Here is a 27,665-nt window from a genome sequence, read left to right on the forward strand (position 1 = left end):
TCCTGCCCTCGGGCAGAGCTTTCCTGGGCCAGAGGCTGGAGGGGGCGGTGCGGGTGCTGGTGGTGCAGAGGTCTGTGTCTGGAAGGGGGAAGGCCCTCTGCCAACACCCGCACACAGGCAGAGGTTTCCCGGTGGTCCCCAGCGCACAGCCGTTTCTCCGGGCCTCAGTCCCTCTAGACGGAGAAGGGAAGTGCCGGGCTCTCCTTGGCCCTGCATATTTGTCCTCTTCAGCTCACTTCAGAGCCCAAGAGCCTGAGGCAACTTCCAGAGGCGAGGGCAAGGCCGGGCAGACCTCTAGCTCACACTCTCCCCTCTTCCCTCTCCACCTCCCAAGTGTTGTGGGGTCACTCTCTTGGGGAGCCCTTGCAGACCAAGCCTAGCGTGGGAGGTGGGCCCTGACTGGTACTCTCTGTCTGCAGTGCTCGGTAACCTGTGGAAACGGCACCCAGGAACGGCCGGTGCTCTGCCGAACTGCAGACGACAGCTTCGGGGTCTGCCGGGAGGAGCGGCCTGAGACGGCAAGGATCTGCAGGCTAGGCCCCTGTCCCCGTAAGCCCTCTGCATGCAGCAGGTCTGGGGAGGCGGGTAGCCCAGGCAAATGCAGCTCTTCCCACAACTAGAGGCCAAATAGAGCATCTGTGAACTTGAGGGAGAAGTTAAGGCCACCCAGGCCTGGTCTGGGACCTTTCCCTGGCAGGAAATGAAAGGAGCTGGCATTTGCCATGCTCATCTCCAGGCTAGGCCCTAGTGAAGGAGGGCCTGGACTCAGCCCACCCCTGCCTTCCTGGCACTCCCTTTTGGTCTGGGAGAGAAACCAGATTCATGGTGACTACACATCAGGGCTCAGTCCATTCCTGTCTGAGTAGGGTTACCTGTGTGAGTAGGGGGTATCTGTGTGAGTAGGGGGTACCTGTGTGAGTAGGGGGTACCTGTGTGAGTAGGGGTATCTGTGTGAGTAGGGGTACCTGTGTGAGTAGGGGTATCTGTGTGAGTAGTGGGGTACCCGTGTGAGTAGGGGGTACCTGTGTGAGTAGGGGGTACCCGTGTGAGTAGGGGTACCCGTGTGAGTAGGGGGTACCTGTGTGAATAGGGGTACCTGTGTGAGTAGGGGGTACCTGTGTGAGTAGGGGGGTGTCTGTGTGAGTAGGGGGTACCTGTGTGAGTAGGGGTACCCGTGTGAGTAGGGGGTACCAGTGTGAATAGGGGTACCCGTGTGAGTAGGGGGTACCTGTGTGAGTAGGGGTACCCGTGTGAGTAGGGGGTACCTGTGTGAATAGGGGTACCTGTGTGAGTAGGGGGTACCTGTGTGAGTAGGGGGGTGTCTGTGTGAGTAGGGGGTACCTGTGTGAGTAGGGGTACCCGTGTGAGTAGGGGGTACCTGTGTGAATAGGGGTACCTGTGTGAGTAGGGGATACCTGTGTGAGTAGGGGGGTGTCTGTGTGAGTAGGGGGTACCTGTGTGAGTAGGGGTACCCGTGTGAGTAGGGGGTACCTGTGTGAATAGGGGTACCCGTGTGAGTAGGGGGTACCTGTGTGAGTAGGGGTACCCGTGTGAGTAGGGGGTACCTGTGTGAGTAGGGGTACCCGTGTGAGTAGGGGGTACCTGTGTGAATAGGGGTACCCGTGTGAGTAGGGGGTACCTGTGTGAGTAGGGGTACCTGTGTGAGTAGGGGGTACTTGTGTGAACAGGGGTACCCGTGTGAGTAGGGGGTACCTGTGTGAGTAGGGGCACCCGTGTGAGTAGGGGGTACCTGTGTGAATAGGGGTACCCGTGTGAGTAGGGGGTACCTGTGTGAGTAGGGGGTATCTGTGTGAGTAGGGGGTACCTGTGTGAGTAGGGGGTACCTGTGTGAGTAGGGGGTACCTGTGTGAGTAGGGGTACCTGTGTGAGTAGGGGGGTACCTGTGTGAGTAGGGGGGTACCCGTGTGAGTAGGGGGTACCCGTGTGAGTAGGGGGTACCTGTGTGAGTAGGGGGTACCTGTGTGAGTAGGGGTACCTGTGTGAGTAGGGGGGTACCTGTGTGAGTAGGGGGGTACCCGTGTGAGTAGGGGGTACCCGTGTGAGTAGGGGTACCCGTGTGAGTAGGGGGTACCTGTGTGAATAGGGGTACCTGTGTGAGTAGGGGGTACCTGTGTGAGTAGGGGGGTGTCTGTGTGAGTAGGGGGTACCTGTGTGAGTAGGGGGTTCTGTGTGAGTAGGGTTACCTGTGTGAGTAGGGTTACCTGTGTGAGTAGGGGGTATCTGTGTGAGTAGGATTACCTGTGTGAGTAGGGGGGTACCTGTGTGAGTAGGGGGTTCTGTGTGAGTAGGGGGGTATACCTGTGTGAGTAGGGGGTTCTGTGTGAGTAGGAGTACCTGTGTGAGTAGGGTTACCTGTGTGAGTAGGGGTACCTGTGTGAGTAGGGGTACCTGTGTGAGTAGGGGGGTACCTGTGTGAGTAGGGGTACCTGTGTGAGTAGGGTTACCTCTGTGAGTAGGGGGGTACCTGTGTGAGTAGGGGGTTCTGTGTGAGTAGGGGGGTATACCTGTGTGAGTAGGGGGTTCTGTGTGAGTAGGGGTACCTGTGTGAGTAGGGTTACCTGTGTGAGTAGGGGTACCTGTGTGAGTAGGGGTACCTCTGTGAGTAGGGGGGTACCTGTGTGAGTAGGGGTACCTGTGTGAGTAGGGTTACCTCTGTGAGTAGGGGGGTATCTGTGTGAGTAGGGGTATCTGTGTGAGTAGGGGTACCTGTGTGAGTAGGGCGGTACCTGTGTGAGTAGGGTTACCTGTGTGATTAGGGGGGTACCTGTGTGAGTAGGGGGTTCTGTGTGAGTAGGGGGGTACCTGTATGAGTAGGGGGGTACCTGTGTGAGTAGGGGTACCTGTGTGAGTAGGGGTACCTCTGTGAGTAGGGGGTACCTGTGTGAGTAGGGGGTATCTGTGTGAGTAGGGGGTACCTGTGTGAGTAGGGTTACCTGTGTGAATAGGGGGGTACCTGTGTGAGTAGGGGGTTCTGTGTGAGTAGGGGGTACCTGTGTGAGTAGGGGTATCTGTGTGAGTAGGGGTACCTGTGTGAGTAGGGGTATCTGTGTGAGTAGGGGTACCTGTGTGAGTAGGGGTACCTGTGTGAGTAGGGGTATCTGTGTGAGTAGGGGTACCTGTGTGAGTAAGGGTGCCCATGTGAGTAGGGTTACCTGTGTGAGTAAGTATCCCCGTGTGAGTAAGGGTGCCCATGTGAGTAGGGTTACCTGTGTGAGTAAGGGTACCCATGTGAGTAAGGGTCCCCGTGTGAGTAAGGGTGCCCATGTGGGTAACGTTACCTGTGTGAGTAAGGGTCCCCATGTGAGTAGGGTTACCTGTGTGAGTGCAGAGGGTGCTTAATGCCCTGAGAGGAGAGCAGCCAGAACACTGACTGCACAGGTGCCTTGCCAAGGGCTGGACACACATCACCTCTCTTGGTCCCCACGACAGTTCATGACATAGACCCAGTCAGGAGTCCCTGCTACAGACCAGGGAGCCCTAGGTGTGTCTGCCCCAGCCAAAAGGAGTGTAGAGCCAGGATCTCTTGTTCCCGGCACTTCTCAAGATCAGGCGGTGTTGGTGGGGCCTGTGTGGGGAGCGACCCTGTGTGGCTGACGCCCAAGATGCTTGGTGTAGGAGGGGCAGGAGTTGGGCCTAGAGGCTGACTGGGGCCCATCTGCCCCTGGGACACCAGAGTCCACGGAGCCCTCCTGCCTGGGGTGGGTGGGTTGGAGGCCCAGACCCAGTACCCTAGCGGCCTCAGGTGCCTGTCTTTTCCCTCTAGGAAACACCTCTGACCCCTCCAAGAAGAGCTACGTGGTGCAGTGGCTATCCCGCCCGGACCCTGACTCGCCAGCCCAGGAGACCTCGTCAAGTAACCGGCCCGTTTATAACTCTGTCTCTGCCCTCCAGTGCATGCCCTGCGCCTTGTGGAGCTTGCCGTGGGCGCCCCTCCTCTCTGTCTATGGAAAGCTCCCCTGACTCTTCCTGAGCTCTGCTGGTGGAATCTGTTTCTCCGGGCGTCTGTGCTCGGCTGTCTCCTTTGGAGCCACCTGGCCGGGAGGGCCAGTCCTGCAGAGGCACGGCCTCTTGTGGGGGTGCCAGGACCTGGTGGTGACGGCTTTTAAAGGGGCAAAGATCTGTCGTGGTGCTGGAGGGGCCAGAGGCCCAAGTGTGGATGTGACCACTTTGTGACCGGCTCACGGGGCCGCAGCCCTCCAGGCTGGAGCTGCAGGTTGGAAGTTGAGGGGGCGCCCACCGGCCCCCTTTCAAACGCCGCCTCCCAGTGAGGGAGCCCAGAGGGGTCTCGGGCGTGCAGCTGTGCGTCACCAGCCTGCGCCCGGCCCGTGTCCAGCAGTGAGGGTGCCAGGGGCTCCCCAGCCTCCTCTGCTGTTGCTGCTGCTGCTGACCCTGTGCCCAGTGTATCCTCCCGACTCATGTGACCGTGGCCTGCTTCCTGTGGCCTTTGTGTCCAGCTCATACAACCCTTGACCCCCATGCCCGGCCCCTCTTGGGGGTTCAGGTCAAGCAGAGGAGGCAGGGAATGTGTCCCTGTGGTGGGACATCAGGACACACCGCCACTTCCATTCTCTGTCCATTTGCTCCAATGGCCTTTCTCATCGTGTGCACATGCCCCATGCACAGGGGCGAGAGAGTGAGAGCTCATGGCTGTCTCACGTGGATGTGGCCGCCGACCCGTGTGAACAACTACAGAATTACCTCAATTTTTATTGCTTTTTTGCTTAGATAAAACTATGTAGAAGATGCCTTAAAGTTGAAAGGTAACAGAATTGGCTGCTAGCTCCAGCTTCAGAGGGGAGACATGACCCAGGCAGGAGGCAGGCAGTGCAATCTAGAGGCAGGCGGCCGGCTCACCCACCTTTTGGCCAAGGATAAGACTTCTCAGTCCAGGAGGCCTGGCTGAGTCCAGGAGTCCAGGAGGCCCAGCCTGTGGGGGGCTCCAGGCGCAGGATCACCTCCTTGGAAAGGAGACCCGCTGAGGCCCTTTGGCGCTGACTGTTGTTGGAGCCCCCGAGCACTCTGCCGCAGGCACCGCCTCACACCAGAGGTCACACCCTGGTGTGACCAGTGCCGCAGCCCAGCCGGTCACTCCCCTCCTGCCCCAGCCCCGTCCTCTCTTCACAGCATCCCCGCTGGACAGCGTCCAGCTCTCCCTTGGCACTAGTTACTGTTATGTAAATATGCGGTGTAACACATACTAATTCTCATGACTGTTAACTTCCAACTTTGACTTAGCTGATGCGAGTGACACGCGTGACTCTGGGAAGGTGCAATACAGTCCTGGGCATTGTGCTCTCTGTCTATATGCACTTTGGTTCATCAGGGATATTTTATTAGTGTTTTGTATGTATCTAATGACGTATTATATAGGTTCCATTGTCGTTGCTTTTCTGGTTTTTTTATGAGACAACGTTAGTGTGTGCCAAAGTGACTGTGAAAATGACCTTTTACTCTTACTAACAGTGGAAAGACTTCCTGTCATGCATCCCACAAATAAACTCAATAAAAGTTCAGTGAAACTGGATGCTTGGGTCTGGCACACTGCTGCCTCCTTCTTTTCACCTCTGTGACCGATGGCGCTGTAGAGCTGCAGGTGCCGTTCTGGTACATCATTCCTCAGTTTCTGATTCCAGTGGCTTTCCTGTCCCCCCTACCCTGCTCAACATAGATGCTGAGGGCCCCCCCCCCCCGAGGCCTATGCCCCCTCCCCAGGCATTTTTCAAAATATGACAGCAGCCCATAGAGACACGCCACCATGATTTGAATTTTGAACCTTTAGTGCTAACAGGCACCTTGCAGGAATACCTCGGTTCTCTCTTGTAGATAAGGTCTCCCTGTTTGGGAACAGGGCCCATCTTTGGGATCCGAGCCTGTGGAATGGGAATATGTGTTTAGTAGTGGAGACAATGTCCAGGTCACTGTGCCCTGAGCCACCATCAGGCCACTGCCCTGGCTCCTGGCACAACGCGGGGGCTAGGCCAGCCTCCAGAGAGTCTAGGCTGGAGAAGGACAAGGCAGCTGTAGCTCTGAGCTCCTGGCCTGCAGCAGTCACACAGATGTGTGCCCAGCCATGCCTACCTTGCCTCCCACGGCCTGCCCTCAGGAACCAGGGCTTGTGTGTCCACTTCCCTTGCTGACAAGGACCACGCACCATGTCAAGGTCCAACATGGGGCCTCCTAATCTGGGCATCTCTCCTTCCCTTTCCCACGAAGGGGTCCTATTCCAGGGTGGAGGGAGTTCATGAGAAAGGATGACCACTCAGCACTGTGCAGATGGGCATCAGGGCACAGGGTGCCAGGTCGCAGCCTTTGGGGGGGGGTCACAGTGGCCATGACTGAGGTCAGCCCGCCCAGAGCTCTGATCATTGAAAGACTCCCAGCTCAAGAGACAGGAGACCAAGACAACTGTGTCTGATGTGCTGCTTCCAGTAAGTCTTCTTGCCCAGACAGGTCAGGAGAAATCCCTGCTGAGGGCACCCTGTCTGGAGTTGCAGGCAGGCCACCAGCAGGACTGCTCCAATAAAACCCTTTTTACAAAACCAGGTGGAGGGCCCGACTTGCCAACATGTGTGTTTGGCAGACCCCTACCCCAGACTGACGTGACACTGGCTTCTCAGGATCCCCGCCTGGTGGGAGACAAGTGAGGGAGATGCTTAATGCCAGTCTTGTTACTGTGTGAAGGAGACAGCACAGGTGACGGGAGAGGGTGTCTCTGGGGCGGCAGGGGGGCCTAGTCCCAGCAGCATGGCCAGGCCTGCTCCATCCTTGTTGAGACCTCCCTGCCCCAGCTGATGGCCAGTGCCTGGGGGAGATGCCACACCTAGTATTACCAAAGCCCCCGTGTCTCCCTGAGGGCTGTGGGCATGGTTTTCATGTGCCTCCCTCAGTGGCTGCCAGGGGGGGTAATGGGGCCAGGAGGGAGGAGGGGAGCAGAGGCTCTGAGCATGCTCCACCCAGCTTCAAACAGGACTGTTCTGACTTCATCTGTCTCAGATCTTGAATATTTATGTAAAACTTTATTCAAGGTTTTAATACCCTGAAAGCCACATTTCAGGATCTTTTCAGTTTGATTTCTGGAATTGGCCCTCTGTGCAAGGCCATCTGCCTTTCCCCTCCACGTGTTGGCCTGTTTCTCCATCTCAGGATGAGGAGGACCGGGGCTTTTCCTAAGCAGCCCATCTGTCCCTAGCTCTTCATGTCATCAGCCTTTGCCCAGTCATGCTTCCTTCTTGTTTCAGCCACTTAGAAGCCCAGGGTCAAGGTTGGGTCCCTCTCTGATGATATATGCCTCTGTCTGTTCTTGCCTGTAGCATTGCTTTTCTGGCATCCAGGAATTCCTTGTTTTGGACTTGCTTAGTCATTCACATCTGTCTTATTCATGTTGAACACTTACATACTCTTTTGATTCTCTGTTCTAGGCTCTGGGATAAAGGGATATCCGGATACAGCTTTGGGCTCTGCCCTTTGTAGCTTTCAGGATAATGAAAATGTCAGGCATTAGTTACCTTACCCAACAACTAAATGTGGACTTGGTAGCTGGGAAGGAACGCTGGGAAGGGGAGACCCATGGCACCACTAGACCACATATTATGGGATGTCACCTCCAAGGGAGGTCAGGCAGTACTTAACTGAGGAAGACATGTTTCAGCTGAGCCTCGAGGATGAGAGGAAGAAGTGACATGGCATGTGCAAAGGCCCTGCAGCCACAGGGAGCAGCCTGCACAGCAAGGCAATCAAGGCCTGAGTGAGACTGGACAGGTGGAGGAGACAGGTCCTCATCCTGAAACAATGGAGGGGCATTCCAGGAGCTTCAATCTGGACTGTGATGTGTTCATGTCTCCAGCTGAAGAACACACAGCAGGATAACTAGATAGGAAGGAGGGAGAATGGAGACAGGCAGAAAGGAAGCTCTTACCACAGTGCAGCCAAGAGGCAAGGTAGCTTGGCTCAGTGGAGGCAGGAGAGAGGGGAACGTGGATATATCAAGGGCATCAGGGGAAATCCTGATGGACTTGGAGATGACCGGACAGGGGATCCCCGGGGTCTGGCTTGTGTGCATGAAGGACCATTCTCTGAGATGGATGATGCCAGTGGAGGCCATGGACTTGGGCTAGACATGAGGAGTCTACTTTTGGGACCACAGAAATTGAGGGGTGTCTAGTAGGCAGTTGTATCTAAGAGTTTGAGGTTGTTGTCCAAGTAAGTGGGTTGCCAGCCTGTAAAGTGAGATTATAAGCTGAAGCAATGGCCGTGTAGAGGGCAGATGTCAGAACCACTGGCTTTCACGTGGGAGAGGGCCTGCCTGTCTGTTACTGCAGGGAATCTCAATGAGTTAGCGCAGCTTTACATGTAGATGTAGAACATGCCCTGCGTTAGTACAAAGAGTAACTATGTCAGATGGGGTTCCCACCAGTGGCTACCCCTTCCCTCCTTCCTACCTTCCAATCTCCCCTCTTTTCTTCCTTTCAGTAGGAGATGTCATCTGTCCTATGGAGACGGAGGGGATAGGAGGGCACAGCAGATGGGAAAAGTCTGAAATGCCCATTACGAAGAATAGAGAGTGGCTGAGCAGGGAACATAGTTGGAAAGTGGGGCCCGTTGAGGTCAGTGATTAGGAATTCATGATGGATCAAATATCCCTTGTTATATTGTTAAATGGCTTATTCTTTTATGTTGAATGAATTTTTGTAAATCATCTCAATAACGCCTAATTTATGTGTGGAATTAGGTGTTAGCGGAAAGGGAAGCGGGTAGAAATTTGGGAAGAAGACAGAGGCTGAGAACAAGAGGAGATGAATGGGTCTTATTAATACAGCTGCAGACAAGGTTGGAGCTAGGCCAAGAAGGAGATAACCGTGAGGAAAGAGGAAAAGGGAGAGACAACAGTGGCCTCTGCAGAGCCAGGGTTCTCCACACACTCAGACCATGGATGAGCAGATCTTGGGTGGGAAAGAGAGGGGCAGATATGCTGGGCTGGATCTGCATGTAAGGCTGGATTGGCCTGTGTGAAGGCATCGTGTTCTGGAGCACTTTGGAAAATGACCAGAAGCCCAGCTGTGGCAGAACCGTGTGGTGGATGAAGCGGTGGCAGGACACAGGGTGTCACATAAGTTGAGGCAGGTGGAAGAACTCCCAGACAAGTCTGGATGACTTTTAATTTTTATTTAGGCACTTTTCGGAAGCAAAGCTCATCTGGGGGGTTTGGATGAAGGCGGAAACAAGATGTGGAGGAGTGTGGCGAGGCCACGACCGAGGCTCTGGGATTTGCTTTCTTGGGTGTTAGCAACTGGTTCTTTCAGGTTTAATTTTGTTATAGTTACAAGTTAAAGATGATTATAAATAGAGTCAAACTGTGCCACAGAACGTCATTGAGGTTACCACTGGGATCTCAAATGTGAAGATCTGACAAAGTCCAATTCTTTGGGCTTGGAATCACTCCTTAAGAACAGACAGACCTCATTTCTGTCTCCACCTTTGAGAGATACTGAGACATCTGGACTCAGCTGGGGCCTGCTTGGAGGAGGGGAGCATTACTCACAGCTAGCGTGACACCACCGCCCTGCCCAAGGGCTCCCCCGTGTCTAAACCACACAGAGTTTCTGTGTGAGCTCGCTTGCCTCTGCGCTGTCTCTGGGCTCTTTTAAATGCCTCCTCCAGCAACCTGCTTCCTGTGGGGGAATGAGGTCCCCCTTCTCCGTCCTTTGGTTATTTGTCCCACTTTTCTCTTTCAGAGGGCCGCTGCCAAGGTGACAAGTCAGTGTTCTGTAGGATGGAAGTCTTGTCTCGCTATTGCTCCATCCCAGGCTACAATAAGCTGTGCTGCAAGTCCTGCAACCTGCATGGCAACCTCACTGATGTGGACGACAGGGCAGAGCCGCCCTCCGGGAAGCACAATGACATCGAAGAGCTCCTGCCCACCCTCCCAGTGCCCACTCTGGTCATGGAGGTGCAGCCTCCGCCAGGCATACCCCTGGAGGCACCTCTCAATACTTCCAGCACCAATGCCACCGAGGACCACCCAGAAACCAATGCCGTGGATGTGCCCTACAAAATCCATGGCCTGGAAGATGAAGTCCAGCCACCCAACCTGATCCCTCGACGACCGAGCCCGTACGAAAAAACCAGAAACCAAAGGATCCAAGAGCTCATTGATGAGATGAGGAAGAAAGAGATGCTCGGAAAGTTCTAATAAAATGGAAAGATAGCATCAATAGCTTTTTTTTTCTTGCTTATAGAGATATTCCATGGCAACTCCTGTGTTGTGGAGATGAAGTCAGATTCCTGACTCTAAAAGGTTTTGAGGAAACAAAGAAGGAGAATAATGTAAATATATAGGTATATTTACATTATACACACATACACACACACACACACACACACACACACACACATATAGTTGTAAGCATGTGGCAACTAGGTTGGTACCTATGTTTCCTAGTCCTGGAATGTTCCAAGTCCTGTACTGGGGTTCGGTGTGGGGTAGAGAGGAATATGGAGGCTCTACACCCCCCATCAATGAAGGACAGCAGGAGGGAGAGAAAGAAAACCTTTGCCCTAAGTTTCTGAGCAGTGATTGGGAATCTTTTCCTTGTGGTGACAGCCCTGCTGGAGACGCAGGACATTTCCTACCAATCTCCAGTTTGAGGTACAAGACCCATGGGACTCTAAGAAGAAACAATGATTTATTTACTAAGTGACCAGTCATTAAGATGGATGCAGTGGAGTGGAGTCATGAATCCCAGAGAACTCCAGTACTGGAGGTGGTGAGGCAGGTGGTGTGGATGTGGGGTCACCAGCTGGTACTCCCAGGCTCTCTCAAGCCTCTCTTTTCTTCGCTAACTTTGGCCTTGCTTGTCACCTCTGGCCAGCCTGGCCTCAGGCCTGGGGCTCCCCAGAAAGACTCTCTGCTTCCTCAAGTCACTGGAAGGATGAGGGAGGCATGCACTCTGCTGGAAAATCCAGTGAGTGGTCAGGGCTTGTTTTTCTGTGTGTGTGAACATGTAGCTTAAACTTCCCGAAATTACAGGACCCAAGCACATTAGCTCCTTAGCTGGGCCTAGTCTGACATGTAACTCTTAAGCTTTTCACATCCAGGAAAGTTTTAAAGACTTGGTATTCTCACCAGTCACAGATCTTAGAAAACTCTTTCTTGTTTCATTCCCCATTCTGTTGATGAAAATACTGAGGCTCAAAATAACACCACGATGTTTACTTTTTGAGTTTTGAGGTGCTAAATACCTTTATCTGAACGGGTGCGTGTGCGTGCATGTATCTCTGTGTGTGGTCTAAGGGACAGGTTAAGGTCGTAGGAAACAGTGAGGGGACATCTGGGATGAAGCCTAACTATCGAATGGGTGAGAACTAGCCTCCCCGTCTCCCCAACACAGCCTACCTCCCTCCCCCCTGCCACCATGCTCCACACTTTCTCATACACGCCCTCTTGGGAGCTTGGTGGCTCCTAAGAGCCAAACTGGAGGAAACATTTCTGAATGTATATCATTGGTATCACTTCTTTAACAAGATGTAGTGTGAAGCACTTCTGCAACCCCACCTCTCTGTTGTTAGGAAATAGACCCACGGCTTTCCTCCATTGGCTGAACTCATGGCAACTGGTGCTACTCACAGACTGAAGGCCTGGGCAGTGCTTGCTTGGGTCTGTTCTAGAGTGTTGAGGAAGCTCTGGACTAGCCCTAACCAGAGTATTACTCAGTTTACTTTTCTTGGGAGCCACAGGATGGGAACACTCCATTCTCATATCTCAGCAAAGCAGGGCTGTGTGTCTTGGGGGCTGGAAGCCTTTGGGGAGACCCCCAGGTGGGACACTCCCAGGGGGATCTGTCTTCTGCGGCAGGAAGAAAGATGCCCTCTGGGAGCTGTAGGCCACGTGGCCATGGCTCAACATTCCATACTCAGTGCCTTGGGCCATGTATCCACAGAGTTCTCTGGATTAGAGTCCTCAGTGGTCTAAGAAGGCAGTGTTTACCTGGTCTCAGACACTGTAAGTTTCCACTGAGCTTGAGACGGTTGGACAGCTGGCTTAGCAACAGTCCTGAGCTTCCAGAGAGGCTCCTGCAGCCTGGGGGAGGCAGAGGACGTCTTTGAGCCAAGGTTTCCTAACACCAGGTTGAGATTCAGAGGCCCTCTTTGTCCACTGCTCTGGAAAGTCTGCTGAGGGGCCCAAGAGTCACTTCATGTTCATGGGAAGACTCATGCTAGAGTTTTGGGACCTGGCTCTCTGATCTACTCCTTTTGGAAAACCCATGGAATTTCACGTATAAGCCTTTCATGTGTACTTTAAGATTTTTTGTTTGTTTGTCTGGAGTATACAAATGGTGCTCAATAGCAAAGTCTTTATCAGATGAAGCATTTTGACTATGTACTCCCTGTCTGACAGGCAGCTGTCGCATGGGTTATTCTGGTGCTGAACTCAATCACAGCGTTTTTATCTCTCTGATGACAGCAATCAATACATTTGTTTTCTGTTGAGTAAAATTTGGCTCCTTGATTTTATAACTTATTAAAGTAAAAAGTCTGTGTTTTTGCATATCATGCTTGTGTTTGCTTGTTACCTTGACTACACTTGTCCTCCATTCCCAGCTTAAACTTGAGCAGATGGAAGAGTGTGCTGCCCTTGCAAAGCCCAAAGGTCTGGAGGGACCAGTATGCAGTGAGCCAAGGCAGGATCCCATGAAGAGCAAGAGGCACCCATAAGGACCAGTCGCTCTCCCAGCTCCCCATGGAGTCAGTTCTCCAGGAAACATAACTTAGCCAAAGGCTCCCAAGTCAACCTTTAGTTCAAAGTGGAGGTGAAGTATCTCCAGACAGTCCCTCCTCCCTGATTACAACCCCTTCTCTCCTGTAATTGGGTTTCCAGGAAAAAAAAATACTAGATGTTGAGTTAAATTTTAAATTCAGAAAAACAGCAGTGAACTTTTTAGTATAAGTATGGGGAACCTCCCTGGTGCCTCAGTAGTAACGAATCTGTCTACCAATGCAGGAGACACAGGTTCAATCCCCGGTCTGGGAAGATCCCACATGCCATGAAGCAACTAAGCCTGTGGGCCACAACTACTGAGCCCGTGCTCTAGAACCCACCTGCTGCAACTGCTGAAGCCCACAGTCCCTGGAGCCTGTGCTCTGCAACATGAGAAGCCACTGCAATTATGAACGAGAATATGCCCCTGCTCGCCACAACTAGCAAAAAGCCAACACAGCAACAAAGATCAAGCACAGCTAAAAAAAGGCACACTTCAACTAAAAATTATTTATTGTTTCTCTGAAACTCACACTTAACTGAGAATCCTGTATTTTTATTTGCTAAGTTTGGTAATCCTACTTACAATCAGGATTCCACTTTTAAAGAAAAGTGCATTCTCTCTGGCCCTCTTTGATATTAGCAGATACTGGGGAAGAGGAAGGTTGAAGGGCAGAAGAGGTGATTTCTTCTGCTACCCTGACCAAGTAGGAATCAGGCAATGTGCACACAGTGCTGGGGAGAGGGAACAATCAGAAATCGTATTAGTTTGGGGGCTTCCCTGGTGGCCCAGTGGTTAAGAATCTGCCTTGGAATGCAGGGGACATGGGTTCAATCACTGCTCCAGGAAGACCCCATGAGCCGCATGGCAACCAAGCCTGTGCAACAACTTGAGCCCACACTCTAGAGCCTGCACGCTGCAATTACTGAGTCTGTAAGCCGCAACGAGTGAATCGTGCACACCTAGAGCCCAAGGTCCACAAGTGAGGCCACCACAATAAGAAAACCCGGGCACTTCGGCAAAGAGAAGCCCCCACTCACTACAACTAGAAGAAGTCCATGTGCAGCAACAAAGACCCATCACAGCCAATAAGTATGGAAGCTAGAAACTATTTGGAATGAAATGACTATTTCATTTTAAAAAATGGCCCACATTAAAAAAAAAAAGGTCTATATGAAAAAAAAGACATTAATTTGTACAGGGGTTGTACATGGCTTAGGAATACACAGGATTTCTTCTTGTTCTTTGCTGTAATTTGTTTTGATTCTGTTTTTATAGTAGTTAGTTATTTTAAATGGGGAAGAGGCACTTGGGATGGGTGTGTGTGAGAGTCTATGTTAGAAGTGGAGAGTTAAGAGGCTTTGGGTAAGCAGGAACTGAGACTAAATATTGGCCCAGGTAATTCATAACCGGGTAACCCAGCAAGGTTATTTTAGGAAACAGGCCCTGGGTTGCAGAAGTGGTAAGGAAGGCCCAGTCTGTGCTCTCTGAAGGATGTTGATAAATGGCTGCTGCTGCTGCTGCTAAGTTGCTTCAGTCGTGTCTGACTCTGTGAGACCCCATAGACCGCAGCCCACCAGGCTCCCCCGTCCCTGGGATTCTCCAGGCAAGAATACTGGAGTGGGTTGCCATTTCCCTCTCCAATGCATGAAAGTGAAAAATGAAAGTGAAGTCGCTCAGTCTTGTCCGACTCTTAGCAACCCCATGGACTGCAGCCTACCAGGCTCCTCCATTCAGGGGGTTTTCCAGGCAAGAGTACTGGAGTGGGGTGCCATTGCCTTCTCCGGATAAATGGCTAGGAGGAAACAAATGATGTCATTACAGAGGATTTGGCCACCACTCCCTCCTCTAGGTACCGTGTGAGTCCTTGACTACCATGCACAGAGCAGCCATGCCATGGTCATACCCTGGGGTTTATACTCCACTGTGCATTCTTAACCCAGGGGAACACAGTACACTTCCATTTAGAGGCCAGCATGACCCCACACAGCTGCTGCTTCATCTATGGGGGCTCCTCAGGGACTAAACTCAAATATACATAAAGATTACACAATGTGTGAGTGCCCCTACGGCACACTGAAGCAACCAATGCCTTAGTTCAAATAAGATTCTTCTAGTTTCTTTAGGTGAACACTTAGATCACTGAGCGTCCATCTTTTTTAAAATCCCATGCAATTATGACTCTCTATTTCTCTCTCTAGAGCTTTAGCCGTGCCCCACAGATTTTGATATTTCATACATTTTTGTCATTTCATTCCAAATAGTTTCTAACTTCCAATGTGACTTCCTCTTTTACCTAAGGGTTATTTTCAGCATGTTGCTGAATTTCCAAACACTAGGGAATCGTCTGAGGAGGACATGGCAACCCACTTCAGTAATTTTGCCTGGAGAATCCCATGGACAGAGGAGCCTGATGGGCTACAGTCCATGGGGTCGCAGAGTCAGACACAACTGAAGCAACTTAGCACACGGCACACACAGGATGTTCTGGTTATGGATTGTTATAGATTTCTAGCTTATTTTATTATGATCAGAAAACTATTTTGGGAAATATTTCAAACTTTGAAACTACATCATGGCCCATGATGTAGTCAAATTTTTTTTTTAAAGAATTACACATGTGCTTTAAAGAATATGCACTGGTAACTGTTGAATGCGGTATTTTATATATGTCTGATAAGTTAAATTTGTTAATTTATTATCCAAGTCTTTTGTATATTGATTTAGTTTTCCTCTTGTTCCATTAACTTGATAGAAACTTGTCTTAATACCTCCCACTGATGGTGGATTTTTCTGTTTCTCCTTGCAGTTTTATCAATTTTTGACCATCTTTTAAAAAAAATAAGCTATTTTACTATTTTGACGTCTCATAAGGGCATACAGATTTCTAACTGCATCTCTTGTTGGTAACATTATCCTTTTATCTTTATGAATAGAACAATTTTATTTTAAAAAGTATTTGAAACTCTCCCCCCTAATATTCAATCACTCAGTCTTGTCCGACTCTTTGAGACCCCTTGGACTGCAGCATGCCAGGCCTCCCTGTCCATCACCAACTCCTGGAGTTTTACTCAAACTCATGTCCATTGAGTCTGTGATGCCATTCAGCCATCTCATCCTCTGTTGTCTTCTACTCCTGCCTTCAATCTTTCCCAGCATCTGGGTCTTTTCAAATGAGTCAGTTCTTCACATCAGGTGGCCCAAATATTGGCGCTTCAGTTTCAGCATCAGTCCTTCCAATGAATATTCAGAATTTATTTCCTTTAGGATGGACTGGTTGGATCTCCTTGCAGTCCAAGGGACTCTCAAGAGTCTTCTCCAACACCACACTTGAAAAACATCAATTCTTCAGCACTCAGCTTTCTTCATAGTCCAACTCTCATATCCATATATGACTACTGGAAAAACCGTAGCTTTGACTAGATGGACCTCTGTTGGCAACAGAATGTCTTTGCTTTTTTAATATGCTATCTAGATTGGTCATAACTTTTCTTCCAAGGAGCAAGTGTCTTTTCATTTCATGGCTGCAGTCACCATCTGCAGTGATTTTTGAGCCCCCCAAAATAGTCAGTCACTATTTCCACTGTTTCCCCATTTATTTGCCATGAAGTGATGGGACCAGATGCCATGATCTTAGTTTTCTGAATGTTGAGTCTTAAGCCAACATTTTCACTCTCCTCTTTCACATTCATTGGCTCTTTAGTTCTTCTTTGCTTTCTGCCATTAGGGTGGTGTCATCTGCATATCTGAGGTTATTGATATTTTTCCCAGCAATCTTGATTCCTGCTTGTGTTTCATCCAACCCAGCATTTCTCATGATGTACTCTGCATATAAGTTAAATAAGCAGGGTGACAATATACAGCCTTGACGTACTCCTTTCCTGATTTGGAGCCAGTCTGTTGTTCCATGTCCAGTTCTAACTGTTGCTTCCTGACCTGCATACAGATTTCTCAGGAGGCCGGTCAGGTGGTCTGATATTCCCATCTCTTGAAGAATTTTCCAGTTTGTTGTGATACACACAGTCAAAGGCTTTGGAATAGTCAATAAAGCAGAAATAGATGCTTTTCTGGAACTCTCTCGCTTTTTCAATGATCCAGCGGATATTGGCAATTTGATCTCTGGTTCCTCTGCCTTTTCTACATCCAGCTTGAACATCTGGAAGTTCTCGGTTCACATACTGTTGAAGGTTGGCTTAGAGAATTTTGAGCATTACTTTGCTAGTGCGTGAGATGAGTACAATTGTGTGGTAGTTTGAGCATTCTTTGGCATTGCCGTTCTTGGGATTGGAATGAAAACGGACCTTTTCCGGTCCTGTGACCACTGCTGAGTTTTCCAGATTTGCTGTCATATTGAGTGCAAAACTTTCACAGTATCATCTTTCAGGATTTGAAATAGCTCAACTGGAATTCCATCACATCCACTAGCTTTGTTCGTTGTGATGCTTTCTAAGGCCCACTTGACTTCACATTCCAGGATGTCTGGCTGTAGGCTGGTGATCACACCATTGTGATTATCTGGGTTGCGAAGATATTTTTTGTACAGTTCTTCTGTGTATTCCACCAACCTCTTCTTAATATCTTCTGCTTCTGTTAGGTCCAACCATTTCTGTCCTTTATTGAACCCATCTTTGCATGAAATGTTCCCTTGGTATCTCTAACTTTCTTGAAGAGATCTCTAGAATTTCCCATTCTATTGTTTTCCTCTATTTCTTTGCATTAATCACTGAGGAAGGCTTTCTTATCTCTCCTTGCTCTTCTTTGGAACTCTGCATTCAAATGGGTGTATCTTTCCTTTTCTCTTTGTCTTTCACTTCTCTTCTATTCACAGCTATTTGTAAGCCCTCCTCAGACAACCATTTTGCCTTTTTTGCATTTCTTTTCCTTGGGCTGGTCTTGATCCTTGCCTCCTGTGCAATGTTATGAACCTCCATCCATAGTTCTTCAGGCACTCTATCAGCTCTAATCCCTTGAATCTATTTGTCACTTCCACTGTATAACCACAAGGGATTTGATTTAGGTCATACCTGAATGGTCTAGTGGTTTTCCCTACTTTCTTCAATTTAAGTCTGAATTTGGTGATAAGGTCTGTGCCACAGTCAGCTCCCAGTCTTGTTTTTGCTGACTGTATAGAGCTTCTCCATCTTTGGCTGCAAAGAATGTAATCAATCTGATTTCGGTATTGACCATCTGGCGATGTCCATTTTTAGAGTCTTCTCTTGTGTTGTTGGAAGAGGGTGTTTGCTATGACCATTGTGTTCTCTTGGCAAAACTCTGTTAGCCTTTGACCTACTTTGTTTTGTATTCCAGGGCCAAATTTGCCTGTTACTCCAGGTGTTTCTTGACTTCCTACTTTTGCATTCCAGTCCCCTATAATGAAAAGGACAGCTTTTTTGGGTGTTAGTTCTAGAAGGTCTTGTAGTTCTTCATAGGACCATTCAACTTCAGCTTCTTCAGTGTTACTGGTTGGGGCATAGACTTGGATTACTGTGATACTGAATGGTTTGCCTTGAAAATGAACAGAGCTCATTCTGTTGTTTTTGAGATTGCATCTAAGTACTGCATTTCAGACTCTTTTCTTGACTATGATGGCTACTTCATTTCTTCTAAGGGATTCCTGCCCACAGTAGTAGATATAATGGTCATCTGAGTTAAATTCACCCATTCTAGTCCATTTTAGATCACTGATTCCTAAAATATTGATGTTCACTTTTGCCATCTCCTATTTGACCACTTCCAATTTGCCTTGATTCATGGACCTAACATTCCAGGTTCCTATGCAATATTGCTCTTTTCAGCATCAGACTTGACTTCCATCACCTGTCACATCCACAACTGGGTGTTGTGTTGTTTTTTTTTTTGGCTTTGTTCCTTCATTCTCTCTGGAGTTATTTCTCCACTGATTTCCAGTAGCATATTGGGCACCTACCGACCTAGGGAGTCCATCTTTCAGTGTCATATCTTTTTGCCTTTTCATACTGTTCATAGGGTTCTCAAGGCAAGAATACTGAAGTGGTTTGCTGTTCCCTTCTCTAGTGGACCATGTTTTGTCAGAACTCTCCACCATGGCCCGTCTGTCTTGGATGACCCTACATGGCATGGCTCATAGTTACATTGAGTTAGACAAGGCTGTGGTCCATGTGATCAGACTGGTTAGTTTTCTGTGATTGTGGTTTTCAGTCTGTCTGCCCTCTGATTGAGAAGGATTAGAGGCTTATGGAAGATTCCTGATGGGAGAGACTGACTGAGAGGGAAATTGGGTCTTTTTCTGATGGGCGGTTCCATGCTCAGTAAGTCTTTAATCCAATTTTCTTTTGATGGGCAGGGCCGTGTTCCCTCCCTGTTGTTTGACCTGAGACCAAACTATGGTGGAGGTAATGAAGATGATGGTGACCTCCTTCAAAAGGTCCCATGCATGTACTGATGCACTCAGTGCCCCCACCCTGCAGCAGGCCACTGCTGACCCATGCCTCCGCTGGAGACGTCTGAACACTCATGGAGAAATCTGGGTCAGTCTCTTGTGGGGTCACTGCTCCTTTCTCCTGGGTCATGGTGCACACAAGGTTCTGTTTGTGCCCTCCCAGAGTCTGTTTCCCGAGTCCTGTGAAAGTTCTGGTGGCTCTATGCTGGGGCTAATGGCAACCTCCTCCAAGAGGGCTTATGCCATACCCAGGTCTGCTGCACCCAGGGCCCCTGCCCCCGCGGCAGTCCCCTGCTGACCCGTACCTCCACAGGAGACACTCAAACACAGTTCTGGGTCAGTCTCTGTGGGGTCTCTGGGTCCTGATATGAATGGTGTTTGGGCCCTCTGAGCATCTCTGATGGGTATGGGGTTTGATTCTAAATGCAATTTTGCCCCTCCTACCATCTTGCCGGGGCTTCTCCTTTGCCTCTGGATGTGGGGTATCTTTTTTTTTTTTTTGGTGGGATCCAACATTCTACTGTCGAAGCTTGTTCAGCAGTGAGTTGTAATTTTGGAGTTCCAGCAGAAGATGATCGCATGTCCTTCTACTCTGCCATCTATGAATGTTGGTTAACAAACCAAACAAACAAAACAAACTTCTGTGAGAGAGATGTGTTCCAGATTAACATATCTCAACAGTATGTCAACAGACAACAAAATTAACAATAAATTGGACTATGCAGAACAAGTGTGGAGTTTCTTACTCCTGAATTCACTTCAGCAGAAAACTCTCCAGGTTATAAAGATGTATAAAGCCAAGTGCATCCTGGAAGCCACAGCATCTGGTCTTATTTTATGCTTCATCTATCAGTCCACTGGGGACAGGGTCTAATGTCTCGCCCCCTGGTAGTCTGTGTTCTGGAGGTGCTGGTTTTCAGATTTGCTCCCTGGGGACCTCTTTCACCACGTCTCATTCCTAAAAACTGAAAGACAGATGGTGAGGGGATATCCAAATTTTGTAGCACTGCTTTTTGAAAAGATTATTCTTTCTCCAGTAAATTGCCTAAGGTCATGAAAAGTTCCTCTTACTTATTTCCCCTAAAAATTGAATGGTTTTAGCTCTCACATTTAGGACTATGGGCTGGTGGCTCAAATGGTAAAGAATCTGCCTGCAATGCAGGAGACCCAGGTTCGATCCCTGGGTCAGGAAGATCCCCTGGAGAAGGGAATGGCTATTTCCTCTCTAGTTTTCTTGCCTGGCATGGACAGAGAAGCCTGGCAAGCTACAGTCCATGGGGTTGCAGAGTCAGACCTGACTCGGCAGCTATCACTCTCACTTAGGCCTATGATCCATTTTGATTTACTATTTGAATGGGTGTGACATTAGGATCTAAACTCATCTTTTGCATATGGCTATCCAACTGTCACTCACCTGGGCTTCTTGTGGTGGCTTCTCTTGTTGTGGAGCACAGGTTCTAGGCACACAGGTTTCAGTAGTTGCAGCACGCAGACTCGGGGGTTATGGCACATGGACTTAGTTGCTCCACAGCATGTGAAAGTTCACTTGTGATTTCTTTGGTCCATGATTTATTTAATATTGCTTTTTAAATTTTCTAAATATTTGAATACCTCTCGGTTTTTCATTTCTATTGATTTCTAATTTAATTTTACTTTGGTTAAAGAAAACACATTTTGTATTAGTTTGATCCTTTTAAATGTACTGGGAATTTTTTATGGCCTTGCATATTGTTTACCCATAGTTCATGAACGCTTGAAAATAATATTTTCTGCTTTAATTGGGTAGAGTGCTCTGTAGATGTCAGGTCAAGTTGGTTGATAGTATTGTTTAAGTTTTCTAGTGGCCATGGTTCACCTCTCTGAATTCTAGTCCTCTCCCTAATATTGGCTAAGAATTTCTAAATATCCTATTTAATTTCTAAATAACAGTTCAATGATTTGAAGAATTGTGCTTTCCTTATTCAGTCTTTTTAGTTGTTTTTAGCAGGATGTTTAGCCTGAACTATCTAATCTGAAAATTCTGGAATCCGATTTATCAATTTTTAATACAGGGTTGTCTGTTTTTCTCTTTTGGACTTAGACTAGGTACCCTTTCTAATAACATGAGGCAAACTTTTAACAAAAGATTTTACTGATAAAAGAGAGTAGAATGCAAAGCCTTTAAATTTCTAGCAAATTGCCCCCAAATAACAACTCTTTATTCCTAAATCAATTTAAACTAATATTTTTATATATAAAGAATTATAATTCTATGTAGATAGTTGGCTTCCTGCCATTAATGTGTCAAAAGACATTACTGGATAAATCATCATATAAATATCATAAAAATGCAAAATTTCAATTAACCAGGTTAATAGAGCAAAAATTGTCATAACCTCAAGGAGAAATTGACAAATCCTCCATCATAAGGAGAACACTTAATATGTTTTGTAATTAACAGATTAGTGGTAAAAAGAAATAATGATATACAGAAGACTTGAATAATACAATACACAAGCTTTATCTAAGGAACATGCTAATATCTCTGTTCCCCCAACAACTGAACAACTCATATTCTTTTCAAATATTGATACCATGATGGAAGAATAAGAATTTGAATAGATTTAGCAATTAACTAAATTACTGATAATTAAATTAGAAATGAATACCTAAATTTAAAATATATTTAAAATGCAAAAACTCACATTTCTAAATAACTCACAGGTCAAAAAGATAATATTGAAAATTAGGAGATACAATTGAATATAGCTTAGGGAAACTTGTGAAATACAGTCAAGGATATACTTGGAGGTTATCATAATCTAAAATACAAAAATTAGAAAAGAAAAAAATTTGAAAATAAATTAATAAACTATGTAACAGAGTAAACCCAAAGAAAGCAGAAGGAAATAACCAAGATTATTTATATAGGTAGAATTTAATTAATAGAAAAGAAATGTTAAAATGTCAACAAAGCCAAAAACTCATTTAATATTTACCAACTTCTGGGAATGATCAAGAATTAAATAAATAATGATCAAGAATTAAAAACAGCAGAGGGGGCCAAGAAGCCAGAGGAATAGCTGGACATGGAGTACATCTCTCCCCACAAATGCATCAGGGATACATATACAGACGCAACAGTTCTCACAGCACACCAGCTGAACACTGGCAGGAGTTCCTGACCACTGGAAAGGATTATATAGATCCACGTATAACTTGGTAGGACAAAAGAAGGGAGGGAGAAGGGGGAGGAGAGCCACACTGGGACCGGACCTGCCCATGGGGGTGAGGAAGCTGAAGCAGGGAAGAGATTTCTGCACCCATCAGCTGCATCCATGCAGCTTCCATCAGCTGCACAAGCTACAGATTAAATCTACACAGTCAACTAGATAGCTTCTGTATGTATGGAATATATAAAAGGACAATGAGTGTTCCCACAAAGAAAACACTCTGGCTCTGGCAGCTTAGACATAGGAGACATGCATATGTGGGTGTAAGGCCAGATTAGAATATGAGCTGTCCCTACAGCAGGTCCATAGACCAGACCGCCCCAACATTGAAGGGCCTTCTAGGGAGGCAGAGGTGGACAGTGGCTCACGGAAGAGGCAAGGACACTGACAGCTAAGACACTAGGAAAACATTTATTATTTTTATGTTTTGATTCATTCTCTTACTGGTTCTGGGTTTTCCCCCCTTCTTCTCTGTTGTTCATCTTCTTCTAATTTCTATTAAAGTTTTTGGGATTTTTAAAATCATACTTTTCATTTCTTTTACATATTTCTGCTTCTACTTTGGCCTTCTGCTATTCTGTGGTGTGGCTTTCTGTTTGTTTTTTATTTGTTTGTTTCTTATGGTTGTTTTTTGCTGTAGTTTTTCTTTAACATTTCTCTGTGTGTTTTTCTACACACTTCTATTTAACTTTGCTTTTATATTTTCTTCAACATTTTTGTTTGTTTTGTTCTCTTTGCTTTATTCCTCACTTGGCACTTTGCTTTGGTTCTGCTTTGTGTTTTAGTTAGTTTTGTTTTTGATTGCTTGATTTCATTTTTTGTTTCTTTTGTTCACCAGATCACTCTCTTATGCTTTGCTTCCTGAGGTCTCTTACAGTTTCTTTTGTATGGGTGTATGTTCATCTGTTTTTGCTTTTACCATTTTTCTGTTAAAATTTTTTTGTTTCTTGTTTTTTTTTTTTTTAAAAATATCCCTTATTCCCATGACAAATGGCTTGTGGGGTCTTGGTTCCCTGACCAGAAGTTGGGACTGATCTTCTGGGGTTGGAGTGTCAAGTCCAGGATGCTAGACTGCAAGAGAACTATAGACCCCAGGGAGTATTAACCAGAGAGAACTCCCATGAAGACCTGAACCCAAATCCAAGACCTGGCACCACCCAAATGCCTGCCACACGCAGACCTGGACAATTCACCAAAACAATAAGCAAGATAGAAACAAGCACCCAATCATCAGCCATCAGGCAGCCCAGGGATCCCAACACACACCACCTCACATGGCCCTTCCCATCAGAGAGAAAAATTTCACCTCCTCCCAACAGAACAAGGGAGAAGTCCCTCTCAACACAAAGTCTACAGGAGTCACTTGACCAACCTCACCCACCAGGGGCAGAGACCAAAAGGAAGAACTATGACCCTATAGCCTAGGGAAAGAAGACTTCTAATATAGTTGTTGTTCAATTGCTCAGCTGTATCCAACTATTTGTGGCCCATGGACTACAGCATGTCAATCCTCCCTGTCCTTCACTGTCTACCAGAGTTTGCTCAAACTTATTTCTATTGAGTCGATGATGTCATCCAATTATCTCATTCTTGCCTCCTTCTCCTCCTGCCCTCAATCTTTCCCAGAATCAGGGTCTTTTCCAGTGACTCAGCTCTTTGCATCAGGTGGCCAAAGTATTGGAGCTTCAGCTTCAGCATCAATCCTTCCAATGAATATTCAGGACTGATCTCCTTTAAGACTGACTGGTTTTGTTGTTCAAGGGGCTCTCAAGAGTCTTCTCCAACACCACACTTCAAAAGCATCAATTCTTTGTTGCTCATCTTTTTTTATGGTCCAACTCTCACATCCATACATGACCACTAGGAAAAGCATTGCTTTGACTATATGGACCTTTGTCGGCAAATTAGTGTGGCTCTTCTTTAAATACACTGTCTAGGTTTGTCACAGCTTTTCCTCCAAGGAGCAAGTATCTTTTAATTTCATGGCTGCAGTCATCATCTGCAGGGATTTTGGAGCCCAAGAAAATAAAGTCTGTCACTTTCCCTTGTTTTCCCATCTATTTGCCATGAAGTGATGGGACTGGATGCCATGATCTTAGCTTTTTGAATGTTGAGTATTAAGCCAGCTTTTTCACTCTCCTCTTTCACCTTCATCAAGAGGCTCTTTAGTTCCTCTTCGCTTTCTGTCATAAGGGTGGTGTCATCTGTATGTCTGAGGTTATTTATATTTCTGTGAGGCTGCCAGGGTTAATACCATGACAGGCAGCCTGGACCTAAGTTTTAGCTTCCCCGGAAATGGTAAGATTCCCTACCCCCATCAGGTAACCTGGAGCCAGCCAATCAATATGCGCCCAGTAAGAAACAAAGGGAGAGCTGAAAAGCCCGCGAACGCCCAGGTTTGAAAAAGCCCGCGAAAGTCTGTACCAATAGAATTGCTTTGCAAACATGTAACCAATCCGCTTAAGCCAGCTACTAATCGCTTATGCATATCTTATAAATTTGCACAACAGCTTGGGCTCAGGGCTTTTCTGACCCTGCACCACTGTGATGGATGCGGCAGAAGGCCCTGGCTCGAGTCAGTAATAAACTTCCCTTTTTTTGCGAGTTGCATTGTCTTGGAAGCCTTCTCTCTTCCTGCTCGGGGATTCGGACATCGGGCATAACAATTTCTCCTGGCAATCTTGATTCTAGCTTGTGATTCATCCAGTAAGTTAGATAAAAGGAAAAGACAGAGAAATATTGTGTAGAGAAAGGAACAAGATAAAAATCCACAAGACCATATAAATGAAGAGGATATAGGCAAACTACCTGAAAAAGAATTCAGAGAAATGATAGTGAAGATGACCCAAAATCTTGAAAATAGAAGGGAGAAAATGCAAGAATCATTTGATACACTTAACAAAGACTTAGAAGAAATAAGAAACCATGACAACCAATACAAGTATGGAAATTAAAATTACTCTAGAAGGAATCAATATCAGGATAACTGAGGCAGAAGAATGGATAAGTGGGCTGGAATTTACAATGGTGGAAATAACTGCTGAAGAGTAGAATAAAGAAAAAAGAATGAAAAGAATTGAGGACAATCTTGGAGACTTCTGGGACAATATTAAGTGCATATTTGATTTAGAGGGGTCCCAGAAGAAGAAAAGAAAAAGAAAGGGTCTGGAGAAAATAATTGAAGAAATTGTAGTCAAAAACTTTCCTAACATTAGAAAGGAATAATGAAGTCCAAGAAGAGCAGAGAGTTCCATACAGGATAAACCCAAGAAGAAACATGCTGAGACACATAATAATCAAAATAACAAAAATTAAACACAAGTAAGAAATATTAAAAGCAGCAAGGGAAAAACAACAAGTAACACACAAAGGAATACATGTGAGATTAACAGCTAATCTTTCAGCAGAAATTCTGCAGGTCAGACAGGAGTGGCAGGCTATATTTAAAGTAACAAAAGGGAGAAAATACAACTAAGATTACTCTATCCAGTAAGGATCTCATTCAAAATCAATGAAGAAATGAAAAGCATTACAGACAACAAAAGTTAAGAGAATTCAGCAACACAAAACCAGCTTTACAACAAATGCTCAAGTGACTTCTCTAGGCAGGAAACATAAGAGGAGGAAAAGAACCAAAACAATTAAGAAAATGCTAATAGAAACATACATTTCAATAGTTACTTTAAATTACTTCAAATGTAAATAGGTTAAATATTCCAACAAAGAGACACATTCTGGCTGAATGGATACAAAAACAAGACCCATATACATGCTGTCTACAAGAGACCCACTTCAGAATTAGGGACATATACAGAATGAAACTGAGGATTTAGAAAAAGATATTCCATGCAAATGGAAATCAGAAGAAAGCCTGAGTATTTTAAAAAATACTACAAGACACCAGGAAGGACACTGCATAATGATTAAGGGATCAATTGAAGAAGATAGAACAATTATGAATATATATGTACTCAACATAAGAGCACCTCAATATACAAGGCAAATGCTAGTAACTATGAAAGGGGAAATCAACAGTAACACAGTAAGAGTAGCGGACTTAAACACCCTGCTTACACCAATGGAGAGATCATCAAGATAGAAAGTTAATAAGGAAACATAAGCCTTAAATGACACATTAGATCAGATGGACCTAACAGACATCTACAGGACATTCCAACCAAAAGCAGCAGAATACACCTTTTTCTCAACTGCCCATGGAACATTCTCCAGGATGGATCATATATTGGGTCACAAATCAAGTCTTGTTAAATTTAAGAAAACTGAAATTGTATGAAGCATCTTTTCTGATTGCAACGCTATACAATTAGGCTTTAATTACTGGGGGAAAAGACTCTAAAAACATAAACACATGGAGGCTAAACAATACACAATAACCAAGAGGTCACTGAAAAATCAAAAAGGAAATAAAAAAATACCTAGAAACAAATGACAATGAAAACACATTGACCCAAAACCTATGGGATGCAGCAGAAGAGTTCTAAGAGGGAACTTTATAGCAATAAAATCCTTCCTCAAGAACTAGAAAAACATCAAATAAACAACTTAACCTTACACCTAAAGTAACTAGAAAAGAAAGAACAAAAAAACCCACCAAAGTTAGTAGAAGGAAGGAAATCATAAAGATCAGAACTAAAATAAATGAAAAAGAAAACAATAGTACAGACCAATAAAACTAAAACCTGATTCCTTGAGAAGATAAACAAAATTGACAAACCATTAGCCAAACTCATCAAGTAAAAAAGAGGGAAGACTCAAATCAATAAAATTAGAAGTCAAAAAGGAGAAGTTAGAGCAGACAATGCAAAAATACAAAGGACCATAAAAGACTATTGTGAGCATCTATATGCCAATAAAATGGACAACCTAGAATAAATGGAAATCTACAAACAATAAATGCTGGTGAGAATGTGGTGAAAAGGGAACCCTCTTACACTGTTGGTGGGAATGTAAACTGATACAACTATTGTGGAGAACGGTATGGAGATTCCTTTAAAAGCTAGGAATAAATCTACTGAATGGCCTAGCAATCCCACTACTGGGCCTATATCCTGAGAAAGCCACAATTCTAAAAGACACATGTACCCCAGTGTTCACTGGAGCAGTACTTACAATAGCCAGGACATGGAAGCAGTCTAGATGGCCATTGGCAGCTGAATGGATAAAGAAGCTGTACATATAGACAAAGGAATATTACTCAGCTATAGAAAGGAATGCATTTGAACCAGTTCTAATGATGTA

At 46.4% G+C, this 27,665-nt stretch overlaps 2 protein-coding genes across 2 annotated transcripts in view; one reads left to right on the plus strand and one right to left on the minus strand.

Annotated features, from left to right (window-relative positions):
- ADAMTS2 (ADAM metallopeptidase with thrombospondin type 1 motif 2) overlaps positions 1–12,563 on the plus strand; it is a 254,371-nt gene extending 241,808 nt beyond the window's left edge. The window contains exons 20-22 of the mRNA XM_065917308.1: positions 420–549; positions 3,785–3,874; positions 9,753–12,563. Of these exons, the coding sequence (XP_065773380.1) occupies positions 420–549; positions 3,785–3,874; positions 9,753–10,210 (678 nt within the window). The 3' untranslated portion in view covers positions 10,211–12,563. The remainder of the gene's footprint in view (positions 1–419; positions 550–3,784; positions 3,875–9,752) is intronic.
- Positions 12,564–21,920: 9,357 nt separating this feature from the next.
- Positions 21,921–27,665, minus strand: part of ZNF354C (zinc finger protein 354C) — a 99,311-nt gene continuing 93,566 nt past the window's right edge. The window contains exon 5 of the mRNA XM_065917314.1: positions 21,921–21,995. Coding sequence (XP_065773386.1) covers positions 21,967–21,995 — 29 coding nt within the window. The 3' untranslated portion in view covers positions 21,921–21,966. The remainder of the gene's footprint in view (positions 21,996–27,665) is intronic.

Source organism: Muntiacus reevesi, chromosome 1 (genome assembly GCF_963930625.1).
Source record: "Muntiacus reevesi chromosome 1, mMunRee1.1, whole genome shotgun sequence".
Taxonomy (NCBI): domain Eukaryota; kingdom Metazoa; phylum Chordata; class Mammalia; order Artiodactyla; family Cervidae; genus Muntiacus; species Muntiacus reevesi.